This window comes from Propithecus coquereli, unplaced genomic scaffold, assembly GCF_000956105.1.
Source record: "Propithecus coquereli isolate 6110/MARCELLA unplaced genomic scaffold, Pcoq_1.0 Scaffold159, whole genome shotgun sequence".
In the NCBI taxonomy this organism is placed as follows: domain Eukaryota; kingdom Metazoa; phylum Chordata; class Mammalia; order Primates; family Indriidae; genus Propithecus; species Propithecus coquereli.
In genome coordinates, this window is record NW_012140413.1 from 1,594,110 (window position 1) to 1,611,966 (window position 17,857).

Consider the following 17,857-nt stretch of genomic DNA (forward strand, 5'->3'; position numbering starts at 1 on the left):
TTTGTTTTATGGTATCCTTCATTGGCACTGTCAGAATAGGAAAATTTCCAAACTAGAAGTCATTTGAAAGTAAGAGTCCTATTTTAGAATTTAATCACACACATTAGTATTAAGTATTTTCTTCCAGATTCCTTAAGTTTTTTGTTTGTTTGTTTGTTTTGTTTTTTGTGCTACCCCCCAAGTATTCCAATGTAAGCCAATACTACTTTCAGTTCTTCCTGGATATTCCAACCCTTCTTTTAGAATCAATTGCAGTTTTATTTCTCTGTCTTCATACCTGTGGTCTTGCTCTCATATTACTCCATTTCTTGAAAGACTGATGTCAATAGAACCCATGGAAAGACTGACAGTTCATAAAGATTTTATTGTTGTTGGTATTACATTGGTTTATCACTTCTAGACATGTGGGATGGCTTAACAGTCAAGTTCTTCTGTTGGAATAAAAAATATTCCCAGAAAATTCACTTTCCTTTCAAAAGGTTAGCTTAAGAATTAATATGAAGCCTGTTTACAGAGATTAATTTTGCCGAAGAGTCCAGCTGATATTAAACAGAAACCAATTTATACAGTCAAGATGAATAATGGGACAACAGACTTTCCTTTTTCTAATAGTAAGTTTAGTCAGTGAGTTTAGTAAGATTACTATTTCTAATAGTAAGGTTCATTTGAGGGTGAACAAAAATTCTTCAGAGTTGCATTTTTTTGGTATGTAGTTATAGTTTTAGGGCTCACTGTTTCTGAACTTTTAAAGCATTTAGGTAAACTGATAGTCATTTTTGACAGGAAAGTACCTTGAAGATCAACAGTAGCTTTTGATTAGAGACATTTGACAACACTGCTTTCTCATTTGTCATGTATAATTGTATTCTTTGACATGGACTGGTGTGCTTCTTTTTTTTAATTATTGTGTTATACCCTTAACTATTATGCATTTGTTGCTACCTTTAATTCAAATCTAGATGACGCTATTTGTGTGTGTGTGTGTAGATATGTTTCTATTTCTTATACTCCACAAGAAGTTTAGCATTTAAGGTAGGTTGTTTTTTAAAACTTCAAACTATAATTACCAATCTTTATGACTCTGACCTTCAATAAATAATGGTTTGGGGGGATGCTTCTAAGACCGGAAGTATATTAATCACCATTCTCTTTAAATTCTACGAAGCAGATTCTCCATTATCTTTTAGAGACTACTATCATCTATGCTACAGAAAGCACATGCATTCTCATGCCTAAGCTACTTCTGAAATCCTATGTGGCTAAACAGAATATAATTTTTACCAAAAATGATACATTTGCCAATATTTTTTTCTCCATTTAATCTATAAAGGAAACAGAGAAATTCTCCCAGTTTCAAATTTTTGATAACTTTAATTCTACATTCTGGCTTCTTTTTGGCTACAAGCAGGCATGTCTGTGCCCTTTTATTCTCTTTATCCTGTCATCTGAGGTACTAGTTCTATTTTTCTTTTCTTTTTATTTTTTTTCCCTTAGGGGAAAATTTGGAGTAGGAGCATGACATGGGTTGAAGGTTAATGGAAATTATTTTAACTTAATTGCCACACTATTTTCTATGAAAAATATACATCTGTGCTATAATAAGGGTGATCATTTTTGGAAAAGCCAAAGGGTATCCTTTCAACTACATCACAATGTTATTAGCTCATTTATTTTCCTCATCTACTCACATATTAACAATTACATGTCTTATATACAAATAAAAACAACCTAATATTTCATATTTTAACATTTTCTAGTATATAATTTTAAAAACTTCATGGAATAAAAAGTAACATTTTTAAGAAATAATCTCTGCTGCAAGTGTTTAGATCCTATGAATACAAATGCTAATCACTAGAATAAACTAGCAGCAGCTATGTCAATAAGTTGTTACTTTATTTTAATGAATTATGATCCATTACTTTTCCCTTTAATAATTTCAGGAAATAGAAATAAAATATGATCTTGTGATGTAGTGCACCATGAAAATCCACATAAATGCATAAAATTGCAACTTTGGCAAGAGAGTTGAACAAGGGGAGTAGAAAGGCCTGGAAAATTTAAAACTCTTTAAGTGCTTTTAAACCATAGATGATTGATAAAAATTATATGATCTACTGGAAAAAAAGAATATCTATTTACAAGTTCCCCATGTCTGTACATCAGTTAAAATAAAGAAGCTCATAATGTCAAGAGTACATTTGCTTTAATGCCTTATGGTTGAAGGAGACATTGATGAATGTATCTATCGATGAATGATCCTGAAATGTAACGTCTCATGACCTGCAGGTGTTTGCATAATGCCTTTCCCTTGCTTGGGCGTTATAATTGCTCTTTGCAGTTTGCATGTGAATTGTACATTTTTGCTAAAATTGAATCTTGCCCTTTTCACATACCCTGCTATTGCCAGCATGATTTCCTCCATAGCCATGGGTAGCTGCCTTTGTCTTGAAGTTGTGATTCAGGACATCTAGAACATATTTTCTTCAATTCACTTCCTCATACTTCTATTACTCTATTTCCAATGTCTTTAAAATTATTCAGTTTTCTGGCAGTTGTCTCACCTTAGTCATGTATCAGATGAAATGGAACTGAGTCCTGATTGCCTTGGAAGGTCATATAACTATGTTTTAAAGAACCATATTTTTTTGATCAATTCTAACTTTTTTATTTTAGGAATATTTAGCCTAATTAATTTGCAAGGAAATTAATGAAATAGTAAAAGACTTGGAAATCTCTTGTTTTATACACATTTAATTGGACCCAAATATGTAACTAATTTGGAAATTACAAATAGCTTCTGTAACTCATATGCCAGTCTACTCATTCAATGTTAGATGTAATTTAATATTTTCAAATTCACTATGGATGAATTAAAGTAATTTTATATTTACATGTGTACATATATGTGACTATAACATTTAGAAAATATGGCTAAGTTTAGTTAACTTTATTAAGTACAACATCACTTTTTCTTTCAACTATAATTTGATGTCATACTAAGAAATTATCTGGAGTCTTCCCTTTCTGAATAATATTTAAACATTAATGCTTATTTTTACAGATATCTTCCTTGAACTACATTTTTAAATTGCAAATTCAAAACTTATAAATAGCTAATATGTTCAAAATAAATTTGCTCATTTTATTTAATTTTCTAAAGTTAGGCAATGACAAGTTGACAGAGAATTTAGCATATGGAAAGGCTTGAATTTTAAAAATTTGTAATTGTATTTATTCATGTTGAATTGTTGATACATTCTAGAAAAGCACTTTTTTAGAGTTATAAGTTTTATATAAGTTCGTTTATTCTCAACCTGCAGCATTATTATTTTCCATCATATATTATGTAAAATAATTATGTAAAATGAACATGTAAAAATTATTATGAGGATTTGATGTTCAGCCTTACTAATTATGGACTGTTGGCTACTTGATGTTAACTTTGGAAGCTGTAGTCACAAGTCAAAGTTTGAAAGAAAGATAACTTTGATAAATGTGTGGCATAGAATAGCCTTAAACTAAAGTCAGCATACTTGATGATATAGCAGAATGCTGCACACTTAGCTGCAAACTCAGAGGGGAAGAACTGGGATGTGCATGTTGGTGGGAGTGAGGGGAGGAGGGAGCCATGGGGGGTTTTAGACATTAGAGTATTAGCTGTAAAGGTTTCTTTCCACACATTTATCTGTTCCATGCACATTTATGTGCTTATTATCTGTTAGGCTCTGGGGATATATTGGTGAACAAGAAAGGTAAGGAACATGCCCTCAAGAGCATACAGTCTACTGGAGGAGTCATATAAGAAAACAAACAGATAACAAATGCATACATTAAATAATGATAAATTGAGGTTACTGCTGTGACAAAAGGATAGGAGAATAGATACTGGACTCACCTGATGAAAATTGTCACTGATGAGTGACTTTAGTTAATAGCATGAATGTTAAACATGCAATGAGTGAGAGGGAGAGAGAGCTGTCCTGATTGCAGGGCAAGTTAAAGAGGCAGTGGCAAAAGAAATGGCACGTGGACCAGGCCAGTAGACCAGGTGGCTGGAGCTCAGCAAGGGAGGACAAAGAGGAAGTCAAAGAAGGAGGCTGGGAGGCTAGACTGTGCACATTTAAATCCTAAAAAATAATAAAAAAAGTTAGAAACAAAAGTACTTATACAGCTTGTTTTCCTGAATCTGAAAACATCTTTCAGTGTCAATATTTTATGTGCCATAATAAAAATAAGAGGAAACTGTTTACATCCCTTCAAAAGTCAAGCTTTTACACTAAGAAATTTAAATGAAGAAAATGAGCCCTTTTCCCAAATCTGCAACCTACAGGTTAAATGCATGGACCTGTCAGAGTCTATTTAAAGAATAATTTTCCAATAAAAAGTTGCTTTATCATAAGCATCATTGCAGGAAATTTCCTTTAATATGCCTAGTTGTCACTTTATTTAAAAGTCTTAAGTTAAAAAAAAAAAAAAACAACCTGACACTAAACGGAGCAGAGATCTAAAGTGAATATAATCTGAATACTTGAGAATGATACACGTAAGCATATTCCTCCCAGAGCTATAGAAACGAGATGAAGCAACGTGTGAAATGAATTAAAATGCTTGTCACCTAATGGATTCTGGACAGAGGGCAGTCTTTAAGACCCAGCGATGGTATTTGTCTGGAGAGGAAATGTTGCTTTTTGACAGATGAGAGAAATCCCCTTAGTGCTGGCTGTGGGAAGAGAGAAGTGAAGTCAGTCACCTGGTGGTGAAGGCTAGTAAAACAGCAAAGCAGGAGGAAAATTTTTCTCTCCCTCTCTCTCTTCTCTCTCTCCCTCTTTTCTGTCTGTAGGATCCACCTCCTATTCTCTCAACTCTTTTAGCATAACCTTCCAAGGAGAACGTTCCCTTCAGACTTTATTATCTTCTTTTCCCCAATGAGAGAATACCTCTCAACTGCAAGACATTTTTTTTTTTTTAAGTCTATGCAGGACTTCGGGGATTCTGTTATCTTGCCAGGGAAATTGATCATGGCTAATGCCTGGGACTGGTGCTAAATGAGCTACCAGAGTACGCCTGGCGGAGCAAGGCTTTTATCATATACTCTTCTCTTCAGTTTGAACACATTTGCTTGAAATTTGCCGCATGATGCTGTCCAGGGAAGCAGCTTTTTTTCTCGGGATGCAGCAAATCGCTGGTTTCTAAGCTTATTGCAGAAGAAGAAATAATCTTAAATAGAGTGGATTGTTTTTTTTTTTAACCTCCTGCTTGATTCGTTGATTCGACTGAGCTGTGTTGCACCGCGGTAAAGATCACCTGTCACTAAATCTTTGAGGAAGTAAAACAAAAGTGAATTATCATTATTATTTATTTATTTTTATTATTTTTAACTGGCGGAGGCGGCGTGACCACGGAGAATGAGACTGAGAGAAGCTGCCAGGGCTTGGAGGAGGATAAAGCTGAGTTTAAGCTGGAAACTAAAAGACTAGATTGTTTTTGGGTCCAACTTGCCCGGTTCCTCTCCACTTCCTCTAGTTTCGCTCCATGGACAGATCAACAAACCTGGACATCGAGGAGCTCAAGGTACGTGATGCTCCCCGGGCGGGCGCCGTTCCCCGCTTTCCCGAGCTCTCCCCTCTGCGCCCCGCTGCCTCTTCCCCGCGCCGATGGAGGAGTTGGTGGCCCCGTGGGACAGCGAGTGGGCATTGCGGGCCAGTGCACCCGGGCGCAGCGCCCCTCCTAGGGCCGGGGACTTATAGGGCGGCTTTCCGGAGCCCGGCAGGCACCTTCAGGCTGCGCTCCCTCCCTCCCTGCCTGCTCCGCCTGACAACAGCCTCCCTGTCCTCCTCCTCGCCAGTGACAGCAGCACCGGGGGTACAGACCCGGCGCCCGGGGAAGCGGCGGCGGCGGCAGCACGGTCTCTGTCCGCTGTCGCCTGCTTTCCCAGCAAAGTTGTCCTAGCTGCGCGGCCACTTTGCCTCCTCTCCCCTGCTCCGAACCCGATGCTGCCCCTGCCCGGTGCAGGGACAGCGCATTTCCGTTCGCAGATTCGCGTGACAGAGGCATCTGCAGCGACGGCTCGTTTTTATCCCAGAACTTCGTGAGACCTTTTTCCTCCCACGCCTGCCGACATGGGTCCCCCCCCGTTGTATTGCCCAGGGCGCGAACTGGTGTCCGGCTAGGGGGGCGGCCGCAAGCGCGGGGACTGGAGGGAGTCCCCCTCTGGCCAGGCTCAGCTAGCACCGCAGACGTGCCGCCCCAGCTCCCGGCTCGGTATCGGGTCTGGAGAAGGAGGGGAGGGGGACGGGGAGGCGGGAGCGGGGCTGGGCGGGGGGGCGTCACCTGGTCCGCCACCCACACAGAGACCCCCTCCTCTGCCGCCCCCGCAGGTCCCCTAACCGAGCCCTCTCCCTCTGGGGTCCCCCATCTCGGCCACGAGGGGCTGCCTGGCAGGAGCACCTAGCCTGACAATTTGCCCCTCTGCTTGTGGGCACCGCTGCCTGCAGTGCCTGTTAAAAAAAAAGAAAAAAACTTAAAAAAACCAACCACAAAATAATTTAAATGTCCCGCTCACTGTAAACAAAAAAGCGGGAAATGGGGTGACAACTGGGAACACCCTTTTTAAAAAAAATTCTCCACCCTTCTTTACCCCTAGGCGTTTTATACATTCTACTCTTTTGTTTCAAAGGGTGTTTGTGCTAGACATTCAGATGGACTCTTTGCTCAAGTGAGGGCTTTTAGATACCCCCCACCTACTAGTAGGAGACTAGTAGAAGTTTGCTTTGAAATGTCAAGGAAATGGGTTTTCCCTACAAGCCAAGCGGGCTGGGAAATCCCCTGTAGGGCGAGTAACAGCGCCTCTGTCTGCAGCCCGCCCTGTGCCCTGGCCTCCGGGCATACCCAGCCTGGGCAGCCAGTTCTCCTGGCGCTCCAAATTGCATAGAAGAGGAAACAAGGAGGGATAGAGGACAGTGGCGCCCGCTGGAACCGCCCTGCCACTGACTAGGGTGGGGTGGGGTGGGATGGGACAGTCAGAAGACACCACTTCCATCTGAGACTCTGGGTTTCTTGGAGGAAAGGAAATAGGAGGCAGATTCAATGCTCCAGTTAAAGTTGGTGAACAAGTTTCTGTGTTTTAGCCAAGGTCACCATTAGTACACCTTGGCCTAGACTAGAAGTCTCCTATTATCTGTGTACTACACCGCTATAGGACACATTGCCTTCCTGTTTGAGAAGATTCCTTGCTGCCTTTTCCCAAGCATCACAGTCTTTTGGGAGAGGGGGTGGGTTGTATTTGAGATGCAAAGGAGAGAATATGAACAATGACTGTGATGTGTTTTTTATGCAGAGGTGGAGTATTCAGATTATTTTCTTGTTAACTATGAAGGATGGCACAGAGGAAAGCTTTTTCTTATGAGAAATGGAAGGAAAAATGACTTGGGGTGAATGTTTTACCTGATATCCCCTTAGTTTCCTACTAGCTTATCCCCCTCTGAACGCCGGTGCCAATAAATTGTTTAAATTAGCAGAAGAGCCAACAACCCACTACGGAAATTTCTGTCTAGTGTTAGCAGAAGATCTCAGCTTAATCTCAGTACTACTGCATATTAATTCAGAGATTCTCACGGCCAGAGTATGATGGACTTTGTGGGCTGGCAGTGAAAGGTAGAGAACTTTGGCTTGAGGGAGTGTGTCGGCAATGACTGACTAGGAAGAAATAAAGGAATGTTAAAGGAAAAGATCTATTGAGGTTGTTGAGAAATTATGTCAGGGGCAAGCTACTGTTGAAAGTCAAAACTGGCAAGAGAGGAAATATAGTCAAGCCTTATTAGAAAATGTTTGAGATCCTCCAGTTAGGGAAATAAATTTGTGTTGTCAGTTTTGACTACACCTCTGGAATACTGAGGCTTCGGAATACCTGCACTCTGAAATACACACACTTTGTAGAGATGGATGTACTGCATGTAGAATAATTTGTCTGAATTTCTCCTTATCAGCAGAATCCATTGGCTTGGATTTTCTAGACAATTCTAGTTCAAGTTATTCTCTGGGGGCTCCTTACTGAAGGGCCTCCCAGGGTGATCCATGCAGAGAGGGGAGAAAAAAGTTGGGATACTTATTATTTTTGGCATTACTTTTGTGTTTTGACTTTTCTTCTTATGATCTAATAATACTTGCATTAAGGCACATTCACATAAAACTTAAGTTTTTATGATGCTTTAAATATATAAAAATGTTTACTGGGATTTGATAAATAAACATGCCTAACATATAAGAATATAGTTTAGCTTAGTTTTAAATGATCAGTGTGATTGTTAGGTGAAGCTACTTGCCTCGGGTTTTAAGAAAAGAAGATTCTACTAATTCTTTATCTTCATTTGGGATAAACTATTTTCTCTTTATGAGATTTTAACAGCAATTTTTTTGTTGTGCTGTGTGTGTGAACATTGATTTTTATGTATTGTACAGTATAAATAGCGTTGTCTTTTGCAAATTTTTAAACTAATGATAAACTATAATAATTGTTAAGCCATTACTGTCATTTTCATAAAAATAAACATGATATGCATATTAAAGGATTTATTGGTGGAAAACTAAAATATGTATGTAAAATTTGCTAATGAAGGCAAGCATGTTTCATCTTCTATTCTGCACATAAGCTCCTGATGAAACAGATCAGTGTTGAAAAGGGAGAGAGAGTTCTCATCCAAAGAATTTGTCTGTTCTTTTCCCTTTGATCTCTATCTGTTTCTCTCTCCAATGAATGAATAAACTTTACTCTGGATTTTGCCCTGGTGTTTGTTTTAAAGAAGAAACAACATCAAACAAACAAAAATATGGGTTCCTGCTTTGGAAATGTGGTTGTTAATGAATATTGATATTAGAAAAAGCACCCTCTATCCTGGAATATCTCTGAGTTATAGAGTACTGTCTGCCTTTTAGTAGTTGATATTTAAATAATACCTTTAGCTTTTATTATAGCGCTCTAGTTGCCCTCTTTTAAACAACTGATCTTATGCACCAGAAGAGAGACTGCTACTAATTTTTAGAGCTGACACTTTTAAATTTCCTTTATGTAGGGTTTATTTATAAGAGACATTGAGGCTGAATAAGTGGTTATGACTAAATATATGACTTTGGTGATTCTTTTACTAGCTTTTGAAATATGGGTTCTAATTCACCCACATTAATTTGGCAATTAAGAAATTATGCTTTCAGATAGTCAGAATATACATGTGGATAATGTTGTTTGCTTTGGGATCAAAAACATTAAACACATCAAGAGTATAATCAGGATTGTTTCTTTAATGGGATGACTGGCTAGAATTTAAAATGGAATTTTTCTACTATTTGCAGAGCATGAACAATTTGTTTCTGGAATATTTTCTTAATTATCATGTAAAGTGTGAAAATTATAAACTATATAGTCATGGTTAATATTGATATAAAACAACTTTTCAATAAATATAATTTTACTTGTGGGTAATTAAATATAGTCCAGTTACTGTTGCTTAATTTTATCTCTTTAATTTAAACACAATTTCATCTACCAAGAGCTTGAATCTTGCCCTACATAGGCAAGGAAAAACCTTTCTTGAATAATACAATTAGGTCATTAAGAAAGTATTATATGGGTGAGAAATTATAATCCAGCAAAAAATTGCATAGGTGTTTAAACAAATGGTTGATTAAAAAATGCTGAGGTCTTAAACCGATCTCATAGTACATTCGTCTACAATTTGAATCAAGTAAGAGAGTTGGTGTTTAGAAAAATTCTAAAAATGTTTTTTGGTTTCATCAATAAGACACTCGGCCCAGGAAAGTGAAGCTTGCTGCAGTGTAGGAGGCTTTCTGATGAGTCTAAGTAGGTGGTATTTTCTTATGTTAGTCATTCCATAGTGAAAAATAGTACTCTCTAACAAATGTCATATTTTTAGCAACATGCCTTATATATTCATTTCTTGGCTTAGAATAAGAAACATATTTGTGAATACTGAATTATTTGACTTCTTTCACATGTAAAGGAACTATAACTTCTCTCCCTCCAGGTGTAGTTTCAGTTCTCTTTCCATACAGGAACTACGCATAAAGATTTTGTAACAGGTAACCTTATTTTTTAAATTAATACTATTTTAAATTAAATCATAACTATGTACATTTACAGAATACAAAGTGATGTTTCAATATATGTATATGATGTGGAGAAATTAAATCAAGATAATTAGCATATTCATCATCTCATTTTTTGTGGTGGGACATTTGAAATGTACTCTATTGTTTTGAAATATACAGTACATTATAATCTTGAATTTTCTATATTCAGAAATGGACTTGTTTAATTGAAGTTGAAATTAACTTCAAGTTACAGTAGTGAAATATTCTTTATGCACACAGAAGGGATGAGGGGACATATTTGATGTGAGTGGAAAGAGAATTAAGAAAAATACATTTGAAGGAGGTTGTGCAAATGACTATTTTAGAACTCTTCAGTTGTCCACTGTCATTACTAAGCATATGTTCCAGCCTCTCTACTGGCTGTTGCTGCTTTGCTGATCTCCAGACTTTACCAACTGAAAATACATCACATTTTGAAGGTCCAGTTAAAAAGAATATTTTAAGATTTATGGACTCAAAATTATAGCTACACGAGATGGCTTAATGCTGTAAGACAATAAATCAGCATGTGTCTTTTGGGGTGTTCCTTTTATATATTCAGCAAGTTGTTTCTCATACTATATTGGATTTTCAGCTAAAATACAATTTGGCAGAGCTTACAACTTTAAGTTACCATTTACTTCTGTTCAAAATATCTGTGAATATTTAAGTACGTACATTTAAATTGGTAACTATTTAGATGAGTAAATGCTCACATGTCAAAATAAATGTTTATAAGTTTAATTGTTAATTGTGCTCGATTTCTGATGAAGTTCTTAGCTTCTAAAACTCTGTGACTAAAAGTAAGCTGTTTTATTTTATATACATGTAGATTTTAATATACTAACATCTAAGTTTTTATTTTGCTCTAAGTCTCTTTTTCTTGGCAAATGTTTAGAAGCATGGGTTGATCATATGTCTTCAGTGAAGCTGATTAGAGACTTCTAGGACAACCACAGAATGAGCAAATTTAAGGATTCCCATTCCTCCAAGAGAATTATAGAGCCTCACATCCTAAAAATTAAAAAATGATCCAAGTGCCTTGAGAATTTTCTTGATGCTCCTCAATAAGATTTTCTAGATTGACTCTGTAAAATATTATAAAACCTGATCAGATTTTAGAACATTGTATACTACTTTGTTGGTATCAAATAGGTTATCTAGAGTGTTCTCTGCCAAACTGACATTGAAAACCTTTAAAAATAAAGGATTTCAGCATTCAGCCAGAAAGGCTGTAATTGCCATGGCAATGTCCATCACTAGTCTAGGAGCTAAAGCTTCAGCCGTAGATGTTAATTCAAATAGTCACCCTACACTAAAATGGAGTTCAGAAGCAGTTAGAATTCAGAGGCACCAAAAGTACTAAAGCTCCCACTCCAAATTTAACAGCTTGTAGCCTTTGAGGAGATTCATTTGTGTGGTGAAAAGTATGCGTATCCCATTAGAATAGTACTTAGAAGAAATTGTTCAAACCCTGGCTTTGCCATCTACCAGCAGTAGCACCTTGGGCAGGTCCCTCCATCCTTCTGGCCTCAGGTTTCTCAGGTGTTGCAGGGTGGGAATTGGATTTGATGAAAGGGTTTTGTCATGATCATTTTTAGCCACAGTTGAGGAATTTGTTCCAACAGTATCTTCTAAAAGACCCCAATATCTAATACCAGTAAAAGGGAAGTGCCTCTGGTGCAAGAAAGACTAGGGGCACTCTCTAGTCTATTTCCGCTTTGCCCCTGCAGTTGACTCTGGGACACTGCCAAAAACTGTAGACTGAGGAACACAAGGTAAAAACCTCAGGACCAGTTGATCTCTAACTATCTTCCTGGTCTCAGTCTTTGGCTTTGAGTATTTTTTTTTTTTGGAATGACATTTTTGTGTTCTTGAAGAAAATCATTTTTCACATTGATATAGTTAATATAGCTTTTATTCCCCAAATATTTGCTCATTTGAACATCAAAACAAGTTTGTCTGCTGACTATTATATTCTCATTTTATAGATACCAAAATGGAGACTCAGAAAATTCAAGTGAGATGCCTAGGATCACAAGGTTAATAAATAATGGAATAAGAACCCAAATTCATGTGCTCTATTTCCAAATCCTATGCTTGTATATATAGGTCAGAATTCAAGGGAGTTCTTCACTTTTGATAGAGGTTTCTCACTGAATTTCTCTAATATTCTTGTTTCAAGAAGGGTGACAATATTTGAACTATAGTCATAGTATTTACTCTTATTACAGAATAATTTTTCACATTACAGGGTTTTTTTTTTTTTTTTTTAAACTATTATGCCCATTCCTAGTAACTTACTTTAGGGCAAACTACTGTTGGTTGATATTTGTTAATCATTTTTATAATGTTTCAGTGGACATGCCTCATTATTTCACATTTCTTCATGAACATTCTCCAAAATAGTTAAAAATGCAAACCTTAAATCTATGAGAGCCAAGAGCTACTACATTTGTCTTTGCTATAAGCATGTAATGCTTCAATTACTAACCCACACATTATCATTATCTGACTTATTTCCACACTTGTTTATAAACTCCCATCTTTCTTTAGAATGGCTAGAAAAAAACATTTACCTAAGATAAAAGAGCCTTTGTTTCTTTCCTTTCTTTGGTAGAAGCAACCAATTCAGCTGCCATGAGTAAGAACATTTTTGTGAAACATTATATAATAAATCAATGTCATGAATGGGAAAATACTGTTAGCATTGTGATTCCACAAGTCTATATTTACTCAGAGTATTTGAAGGTTTTTAAAATCTAAAACAGGAGATGCCAACCAATTTAAGGAAACAAATTGCTTACCTAAAAGTTTATTGAATTATATTATTATTGAATTATATAATAGGTTTCTACCTCTCTGTTAACATGAGATGCATGAGAGAGAAATTCTATCTAGTCTTAATACCAGAATTAGTTGTACTCCTAAGCAACGAGTTGATATTTAATGTTATGAATCTTTTTCATCATAAAACCTATAGTGTTTCCTGCTTTAACTTAACTTCCCCTTTGTCTTTACTTAAGAGGCAGATTTGTGGCCTATCTCTAACATATATGTGTCTTAACCTAATTCCTGGCCTCATAATACCTTTTACCTTTTTTTTACTAATTTCATAAAGAATTAGCAGTGATAAATAATATTTATGTACTTAAAATTACCAAAACCGTTTGCAGAGACTCAATTATTTCATAATGTGTCAGTGGACGTGCCTCAATATTTCACATTTCTCTGCACAGCTTATAACTCTCCATGTATTTTCTTTAGTTTGTCAGGGGCTACAGAGTTTAGAAAGTTTGAATTCTCATGCTACGTATGTTCAGTTATGCACTGTGCATGAATTGTGTTTCCTGTAATAGCTGTGTAACTTGTGAACCTGTTTGCCACAGAATGAAAGCCGCTACCCTCCTAGAGTAAAAGGCTGATGTTTAACCCATGTCATTGGAACCTCTACTTGTTCTAAGACATTCTGTCTTATGTCATTATTATATTTTATTGTTTTCACATTTGGCCTTTCTGGGGCATGATCACCTTTATTTCTAAATCTCTGCGTTTCTGTTGCCTGTTACTTTTGTCTGATATGGAGACATTATTTTAGGAAAAATTAAAATAATTGAGCTCATCATAATCAACATTTTGTTTAATGTTTTCAAATCCATTTTGTAAAATCAATGTTTTAATCAGTTGATTACTCTAGGCAGCAGAGGCATTTAAACTTTTATATATTTTATTCGATCTCATCAAGTTTCTTAAAGTTCATACCTAAGTCATGATTCAAAGAGTAAGCAGATCCATGTACAATGTCGTGTTTTAATGATAAAGCTTCTCTTTATTAAATCCTAAAACAATAATAGCTCTTAATCTATAATAAATAAAAACATAATCTGATTTTAAAATGTTTAGCATTTGCAAGTAGTAACTTTTTTCCAACATCTGTTTCATATTTAGATAGACTGAAAGTGAATTTTAGAAACTTTTGGAAATATGTGATTCAAGGCATAGTAAAATTTTAATGTCATGTATGAAAATATGCTATCTCAAACAGTTAACATACTTTAATTTGATTTTCGTGTATGTCTATAATTGTAAAAATTATTGTGAACATGCTCAGAGTATAATTTTTTGTCTTCTCTGCCTCAACTTTCTGATGTTTAATGAAATGCACACTCCATCTTATTTGTAAATTCTGTGCTCATCCAAAGTTGAGAAGTTGTACTTAAGTGTTTTCCAATAAGCACAGTGCAATCAAAATCCAAAAGATTAAAATCTCATTTTTCTACCTATTGTCTTATTTATGAATAGTAGCAGAGTGCAAATGAATAAAGGTAAGAAAAACAATGATTTAATATTTGAGAATGTTAACAGCAGTTTATAGCTTGAAAGAGAAAGAATAACTCCAAATAAATATAAAAGTAAATAGAATAAACATTATGCTTCTACCCAAAAAGAACATTTGACTTAACTGATATTATTTCCTCTTTGATGTAAGTAATTCAGTGTCTGAGTTTTACATTACAACCTTAGGCACTGGAATATACACATTATTGAATTCCTAGCAAGAATTTAACTTTTAAAATATTTTCAGTGTATATGCATTATAGGAATTCTTACCTATTTGATCTTTCATTCTCAGAATCTTTTAATGTTCCTTTGGATAAGCTCTGGTTAAATCTGTTTATATACAAAATCTGTTGCTTGGGATTTAGTCTGTGGTATTTTTCTGTTCCCTCTTTACACATACCTCCTAGACAGTCTCATCTTCTCACATAGCCTCTACTTTTACCAATAAAGTGATGATACCCAGTTACGCATGTCCATTTCCTGCCTCTCACTTGAGCTACATGCCCTGCTTCCCCACTTTCAGCAACCTACTAGAAATCTTTATTGAGTGTTTTACAGTCACTTCAGTCTAACAAAATGGAGCACACTATTCCCTGTCAAATCTGTTCCTCCTGTAGTACTTGGCATTTGGTTTCATTTCACCATTCACTTAGGTATCCAAGCTGAAGGATACTTCCCTGCTCATCCCTTGTCATCATCCACTTGATCACTAAGGCCACCACACCTTGAAGTCTGTTTTTTTCCCCTCCCCACCTCTTGTTAAAACCCTAGATTAAGTTTTCGCCTTCTCTAATATGTCTTATCCTAAGAAATATGTATGTATTTCTTGCAGTGAGGTTGGCCATATTACAGTGAATTCTAATGGGATGCAGCTGACGGCTCGGAGTGGGGTTGGGATCACAGTAAAGGGATTTATATATTCTCTTTTTTATTTCCAATAAGTCATTTCAGGGTAAGTTGGGAAAGACTCAAAACTGGGGCACCAAAGCTGGGCCAGGTGTTGGATGGAGAGGGATTTAGAGGTTTCTAGAAATGCCCAAGGATGCCCTCAAACATGAAGAAAAGATGGCTTCTGAAAGACAGACCATGGTAGCCACTGATTATGACTAAAATGTTCAGGCTGGGAAAAATGGACAGCAGATTATTTGAAGATAATAATGATCAATTTTGACTTTCTGCCTTGATGAAATATTTGCATTATACTGTCCCAGAACCATGAATTATGTTTGACAATTTCCTTAGCGATTTTTTGTATTTTTGACAGTTTGATCAGATTTCTTATAGTTAAAAATACTATCTACCTATAGAAATTTGACATCTCTGTGTCTGTAAGGTGGCTCAAAGATGGTATGCACAGTGAGACACGTAACCAAGCAGGGAGGTAGAGCTGAAGGACTCTTAATGAAGATAGGCCAACGTGTTTGAATGCTGAAATGCATATCATACCTAGTGAACCTGGTTTGTTAGTTACCTATAAAATGTTGGTTAGATGGTTTGTAATTATTTTATCTGTTATCCTTAGTCTTTTAGTAAAAGTTAATCACCATAATGGTGTCTTATCTGTTATATGGAGATTACAATGTAGACTAATAAGAATAAGGTAAAATGTAGATATGCACAGGTCAAAGTAGGAATGGAGTTGCAAAATCTAACTGAAGATGTCTGCTGATAGCAATGCAGGATTTCCTAAGAAAATGTGATTTGCAAGGAGCGAGGGGATTCTAGGGGGCAGGATCTGTCCATGATTCTCCAAGGAGAAATTTGTTCTTCTTGAGGAACCACCTGGCTTCCTGACATTTTAACTAGTCTTCCCCTGTCCAGACAATCTCCAAACAGTCCACATCCCACACTTTCAGATTTCCTTTTAAGAATATAAATAATATTTTGTCCCTCAGTTTCTCAAAATTCTTTGTCGATTTTCCAGTTCCATACTCATCAACATGATGCAACATGATACAGAACTTGCTCACTTCCAGGGTATCTATGAATACTTTCTTACCTGCTTTCAACACACGCGCGCACACACACACACACACACACATTCTACCATAGCTTCACTGAATAACTCACTTCTCTTTTGTAAACTAAAATGAAATTTTAAGGCTCACACCCCTACTGGCTGACTAAATGGACCCCCTCGTGGCCAAAGGAATATCCTAAAACTAAATTGCCTGCCAGGAGAAAGGTCAGACATGCCTTATCATGACCCCCTCCCTTCTTGGCGACATCCTTTGTAACCCATTAACAGGCCTAAGGGTATGCAAGACAAAACTGCAAGTCCTCAATTTACACAACAAATCTATGACTGGTGGCTTATCTTTGATAAACAGCTCCTTATGTTGAAACATTCCAAGCCTTTAGACAAAGCTTCATGTCTTTAACCAATTACAAGCCAAAGAATCTTTAAACCCACCTATAACTTGTAAGCCCCCAGCTTCGAGATGGCCCACCTTTTTGGGCCAAACCAATGCATGCCTCCCACATATTGATTTATGACTTTACCTGTAACCCCTGTCTCCCTGAAATGTATAAAACCAAACTGTAACCCAACCTCAGCGAGTCCACTGCTCAAGACCTCTTGGGCGTGGCTCCAGGTTATGGTCCTCAAATTTGGCTCAGAGTAAATCTCTTTAAAATTATTTTACCAAGTTTGGTCTTTTTTTCTGTTGACACTTTGATACCAGTTCTTTTCCCTCTGTTGTAATATTGCACACGTACTTGTCTGGAATACATCTCTACTTCTTTGCCCATACAATTACTACTTATTGACCAGTAATTACTCCCAGGAAAAGATGGTTGTTTCTTCCTTTGTGTTTCTATACCCTTGGTATATTTAGCTCCATTGTACATTTTTAACTAAATTGCATTGTGATAGAAAAAATGGTCTGCATAATACCATTCTTTTGAAGCTTGCTGAAAATTGCTTAAGGGCCACTATAAAGTCAATATTTGTACATGCTCTGAGTTTCCTTGAAAAGAGTGTGTAATTTTTCCCTTGTTGGAGACCAATTCTATACATGTTCATTAGATTAAGCTTATAATTCATGTTATTTTTTGTAATCTTTATATTTTGTTTAAACTATAAATTGTAAAAGCAGTATGTTAAAATTTTCTCTTTTGACAGTGCATTTATTTCTTCTTGTAGCCTATAAATTTTTGCCTTTTATATTTGATATCATGTTATCAGACACATATAAGTTTAGCATTGCTGTATTTTCCCAATGAATTGAGACTATTATGTGATGATTCTCTTTATCTCTGATAATGTCTACCTTAAAGTTTATTTTGTCTGATTTTAATATAACAAGCTTTCACAAATACCACTTTACCATTATCCAGCTTTATTTTGGTTAGTTTTTGTGATATATTT

At 36.3% G+C, this 17,857-nt stretch overlaps 1 protein-coding gene across 1 annotated transcript in view; it reads left to right on the forward strand.

Annotated features, from left to right (window-relative positions):
• The first annotated feature begins 4,867 nt into the window (after window positions 1-4,867).
• SGCZ (sarcoglycan, zeta) overlaps window positions 4,868-17,857 on the forward strand; it is a 1,069,593-nt gene continuing 1,056,603 nt past the window's right edge. Inside the window, exon 1 of the mRNA XM_012640949.1 lies at window positions 4,868-5,574. Within this exon, the coding sequence (XP_012496403.1) occupies window positions 5,536-5,574 (39 nt within the window). The 5' untranslated portion in view covers window positions 4,868-5,535. The remainder of the gene's footprint in view (window positions 5,575-17,857) is intronic.